The sequence below is a fragment of the Nannobrachium achirus genome (assembly GCF_963921795.1).
Source record: "Nannobrachium achirus genome assembly, chromosome: 1".
In the NCBI taxonomy this organism is placed as follows: Eukaryota; Metazoa; Chordata; class Actinopteri; order Myctophiformes; family Myctophidae; genus Nannobrachium; species Nannobrachium achirus.
Window position 1 is genome coordinate 543,301 of NC_137810.1, and position 5,785 is coordinate 549,085.

General features: G+C 37.1%; 1 protein-coding gene across 2 annotated transcripts in view; it reads right to left on the minus strand.

Moving 5' to 3' along the window:
• Positions 1–617: 617 nt before the first annotated feature.
• rtca (RNA 3'-terminal phosphate cyclase) overlaps positions 618–5,785 on the minus strand; it is a 16,544-nt gene continuing 11,376 nt past the window's right edge. Inside the window, exons 8-12 of one of the 2 annotated variants that reach the window (XM_080724286.1) lie at positions 4,828–4,868; positions 4,622–4,680; positions 3,438–3,532; positions 3,119–3,223; positions 618–1,044 (exon numbers count right to left, since the gene is read on the minus strand). In XM_080724286.1, the coding sequence (XP_080580412.1) occupies positions 955–1,044; positions 3,119–3,223; positions 3,438–3,532; positions 4,622–4,680; positions 4,828–4,868 (390 nt within the window). In that variant the 3' untranslated portion in view covers positions 618–954. Of the gene's footprint in view, positions 1,045–3,118; positions 3,224–3,437; positions 3,533–4,621; positions 4,681–4,827; positions 4,890–5,785 lie in introns of both variants that reach the window. The other variant, XM_080724285.1, reaches the window with a different exon arrangement.

Below are 5,785 nucleotides of genomic sequence, written 5' to 3' on the forward strand. Positions count from 1 at the left end.
CCCCCCCCCCCCCTTTTTCTTTGTATTCTGCCTTTTGTATTTGATGTTATGCTTTTGAAACTGATATTATCCTAGATAAAGTACTATGTTCTATCCGTCTGTCTTTCAATGTTATATGAGATACTTAAAGTGTGGTTCCTGTGGAAATAAGCCTCGGCTTTCTAGGATCTCCTTTTAGTTGACCTTGTACCTGTGATTTGTACTGTCATGAAACTGTACTTTTTTCTATTGCAAACTTCTAATAAATTCTTCAATCAATCAATCAAAAAAACAAGCACAACATTTGGTTATGTGTTTTGCATTTGTCTGTGGTCACCACAAGGTGGCAGCAAAGCCTATGTTTCCATCAATTTAATAGAAAAGATAAAGGTGCAAACAGACATTATTTGAACATGGATGACAGCATCTGTCAAAACAAATCTATGAAAACATCTATGAAATAAAATATATTTATTCTGCTCTCAACACATTGACCTCATTTAAACATGACTACAGCTCTGGTATCTTAAACCCTCTAGAACTGGTAAAAGGTACTTAAGGTAATAAAGGTACATCAAAACAACAACAATCAAACAGTCTTGAATCTTTTTCGGACAGTTGTTTTAATATTTGACAGTTTTGAATCTTTTTTTTTTTTTTTACAGTTTTGAATAATTGACAGTTCTTTTTAATATTTCACAGTTTTGAATATTTTAGTTCTTTTTTTATATATTTGACAATTTTGAAACTTTTTTGACAGTTTTGAATCATTTTTAACAGTTTTGAATATTTTAGTTGTATTTTTTTAAATATTTGACGGGTTTTTAATCTTTTTTTTGACAGTTTTGAATATTTGACAGTTCTTGTTTACACATGTATATTTGGCACATAGCCCAGCCAATGAGACAGCCCAGGGTGAAGGTGGGAGGGGCCTGAAGCAGCCAATGAGGCGGCTTAGGGGTTGGGGGGGCAGGGCTACAGCTGAGGGTTGGTGACCCCTGACCCCTGACATTCGATGATGTAACTTCCTGGTTGTTCTTCACAGGAAGTGATGTCAAACTTAGCCTGAAGAAAAACAACATAAAAACAATTACAACATATTGATATTAATTCAACAAAATAAACTGCTTAATGTTGATGACATCCAGGATCTCCATATATGGACATAAAAGGGATTGCGTTAGTGTGGTTGCCCTAACAGGGCATCATCTGGGAATGCCCACATATGGACATATTGTGTCAGTCTCGTGTGGTCTATAACCTCAGCTATGATGTCAGAGTGTCTATATGGAGGTGTGACAGACAGACAGACAGACAGACAGACGGACATGACATTGGAACCGTTCGTCCAAAAGACCATGTCTGTTTGTGTGATCGATCGGTGGGCCAATCATACGCTGCTGATCGGTGGGCCAATCATACGCTGCGAAAAATATTTCACGATGACTTGAAAAGGTACGTCAAACTAGGAACAACATCTGGTTCTCCTAATGACTTAAATGTGGCGTTTTAAAAGCTGTGACAGTCACTACTCCACCTTAGGGAGTGTTACTTGTAATAATATTATTATTACAGTCCCCTTCTCTCGATGACCAGACATGAAGCTAGACAGCATTGTTAGGTTTTAGAAGTTTTTTACTGCTCAGGTGCGTAGTCTTAGTCTACCTGTTATTGTTTTTCTAGATTGATATTCCATTTCATTTGTTGTTAAAGTTGCTTTATGCAGTTTTCTGCTGACGTAAGCAGGAAACAGGCAATTGCTTATTTTGTATTTTTATTTTATTATATTCAGACGACTCTGCCCCCAAAACTATTATTTTTATCTGTGAGAAGTTCTGTCATTGGTCTGCTTATTTGGCAGCCTGCCAAATAAGCAGACCAATCAGGACCGCCTCTTGTTCTTGTTTGGATTGGTTGACCTGTCTGTCCATCCTTTTAGCCCCGGTCGTCTGGTTCATGCACCAATGAGCTGCTAGTGACAGATAAAATAATAGTTTTGGAGGCAGACTGCGGCTCCTAAAATAAAAATAAGCAATTGCCTTTGTCCTGCTTATGTCAGCAGAAAACTGCTTATAGCAACTTTAATGCACTGACATGTTATCTTGCTTATTATATTATCTTGCTTATTATAGTGATGTATTACCTGAGTATTAAGTCGCTTTGCATTAAAAGCGTCTGCTAAATGCCTAACTGTAAATTGTAAGTTGTAGCTCAACCACATTTATAATAATATTATCATTACCTCAGTCAGTAGCTCAGCTACATCTAACATATAATCAGAGAGATCAGTCAGTCAGTCAGTCAGTCAGTAGGTCAGTCAGTCAGTCAGTCAGTCAGTCAGTCAGTCAGTCAGTCAGCAGGTCAGTCACACAATGCATTTCCACATTTATCTATTCACTTGCTTCAGCAACTGATCCCAACTTTCACATGGCATTGGGTTAGGGTTAGGGTTATTTCACATGGCATTGGGTTAGGGTTAGGGTTATTTCACATGGCATTGGGTTAGGGTTAGGGTTATTTCACATGGCATTGGGTTAGGGTTAGGGTTAGGGGTTAGGGTTTCACATGGCATTGGCCATTTTTGGTAGATTTAAAATTTTCCCAAATTCAAGTTATTTATTAGCGTTTCTTCACCACTTCAGTTCAACTCTACAGCCTGTTGTCAGGGTTACGGTCCGTTCCTCCAGGCCATGGGATCTGTAGCCCCACACACACCCCTCTCTCACACACCAAAACTTAGGAATGCGCATGGTCTCTTTCTCTCTCTCTCTCACGTAGGTTGCATGCATGCACAGGTCACGCATGCACCGGGTGCGTTCGATGTGTTTTAACTGTGTCATCTTCCAACGGGTATAAAAAAAATATGTGGAGCAAGCGCATACATCCCCATACTTCTATTCACCTAATTTATCTGTTAAATTATGTGTATCCATCATAAATATACACTCCTCCATGAGCTGCTCCTTACATTATGATGCTCCCACATATTCTCACGCACGCACCAGTTACAGTAACTTTCCCCATAACCCACACTCTGCACATATTTTGGAGCTCATATCTTTGAACAGCTAAGGTCTAGTTTATAATAATAATAATAATAATAATAATGATAAGGTCTAGTTAATAATAATAATAATACCTCAGTCAGCAGCTCAGCCACGTGCACAGCGGTCTTGGTGTGCAGCGTAATGGCTCCGGTTCGAATCCGAGACCTTCCTTTAGCCAGAGCCATGAAGATGATGAGCTGCACACACACACGCACGCACGCACGCACGCACACACACACGCGCACGCATGCACGCACGCACGCACGCACACACGATTATAAACTGAACAAATAGTTATGAAAGTACTTTTGAATAACTAACTTAGTGTAACACGAGTAGAGTGTGTGTGTGTGTGTGTGTGTGTGTGTGTGTGTGTGTGTGTGTGTGTAGTGTGTAGTGTGTAGTGTGTACCTGGTCTTGTAGATAATCATCTACACATCCGTTGTGTCTGATGTTCTTCATCAACATCTCTGCTGCTTCCATCCCAACCCTGTCTGCACTGACTCCTAAAATATGAATATTATCAATATTAATGCACTGACTCCTAAAATATATAATTATACATATTATTAATATACTGACTCCTAAAATATGAAGATTATTATCAATATTAATGCACTGACTCCTAAAATATTATACATATTATTAATGCACTGACTCCTAAAATACATAATTATACATATTATTAATGCACTGACTCCTAAAATACATAATTATACATATTATTAATGCACTGACTCCTAAAATACATAATTATACATATTATTAATGCACTGACTCCTAAAATACATAATTATACGCATTATTAATATACTGAATCCTACAATACATAATTATACATATTATAAATGCACTGACTCCTAAAATACATAATTATACGCATTATTAATGTACTGACTCCTAAAATACATAATTATACATATTATAAATGCACTGACTCCTAAAATACATAATTATACGCATTATTAATGTACTGACTCCTAAAATACATAATTATACGCATTATTAATGCACTGACTCCTAGAATATATAATTATGCATATTATTAATGGACAACTTTAGTTTTTTACAACAAGGGTTCATATTTAAGATTGTAATTAAAGAATATAAAAGATGAGTGTTAAAATTATTGGCTTTGTCAAAATATCTTCTTGTTTTCTAAATACATGATGTGTGTCACATTGAATTTGCCACTTGAATGCATTACCCATAATGTTAACAGAGAAGAGGGGAAACGGCAGACAGAAAACCTGCCGCTTTTCAGTGAGATCACTGTCGGTTCAAATCCCGCCTCCTCCTGTCAACATGTCCAACAGTGACATCACTGGATAAAAGCACTATATAAATATAAATGCACCATTTACCATTTTTACGAGCGCCGACTTTAAATATCCCGACTTTTTCAACTACAGAGTGAAATCGTCAGGTTAGCATTAACCAAAAAATAACTTGCAAGACTCATGGTGGTCAGTTCAGGCTATGGGATCAGTGTATTAGTGGTCAGTTCAGGCTATGGGATCAGTGTATTAGTGGTCAGTTCAGGCTATGGGATCAGTGTATTAGTGGTCAGTTCAGGCTATGGGATCAGTGTTTACCTCTCTTGCCCAGAGCAGATCCAGCCAATAGACATCCAGTGGAGGATTCAGCAATGATTCTATCATAATAAAATACAATCATTATAAATACCATACATTTATTATAGATACATACTTTATCATTAATAAAATACACTCATTATAAATGTGCGTGCGTGCGTGTGTGTAATGTATGTATATGTATAAATATATATAATATATATTACATAATTCCGTTTCCGTTCCCGTAGGCCTGCTGCTTATCTTCCTGAACAGCAGAGATGTTCACCTGTCAATCATTATGGTATTGATTTATTAAATTCATATAACAATCTATTAAATTCATATAACAATCATTATGGTATTGATTTATTAAATTCATATAACAATCATTGTGGTATTGATTTATTAAATTCATATAACAATCATTGTGGTATTGATTTATTAAATTCTTATAACAATCATTATGGTATTGATTTATTAAATTCATATAACAATCATTATGGTATTGATTTATTAAATTCATATAACAATCATTGTGGTATTGATTTATTAAATTCATATAACAATCATTGTGGTATTGATTTATTAAATTCACATATATATATATATATATATATAATATATAAATATAAATATATTGTCTAGGGTACCAAGCCGAGGGCCACAACATTGAATCATGTCTAGGGTACCAAGCCGAGGGCCACAACATTGAATCATGTCTAGGGTACCAAGCCGAGGGCCACAACATTGAATCATGTCTAGGGTACCAAGCCGAGGGCCACAACATTGCAGGGGCGACGGTGGCGTTCCCGCTACCCCAGCGACAGTTCAGATATCGTCGTTGTCGGGTGAAAGTCTTGTATGTCCATTTATCATTTTAAAAATGATTTAAACTAGTGAGAACAGACGATCTACAAGCACACAACGCCTCGCATCGCAGGGCGTTGTGTGCTTGTGGTTGTAGATCTGCTGTTTTCACTACTTTTGTGCGACGGCCTTGTATGATGAAGCAGGGCTTTACTTAGCTAAAGAACGTACACATTTCGACAACGAGGATATACTAGTGTTGTTGCTGCTCTTATACCACCATTATTACTGGGGTTGGTGGGGGCCAGACAGTAGCCCCCCGCAGGCCGCCTATTGGGGAACCCTGCCCTACAGTATATAATAAGACTGACTGGT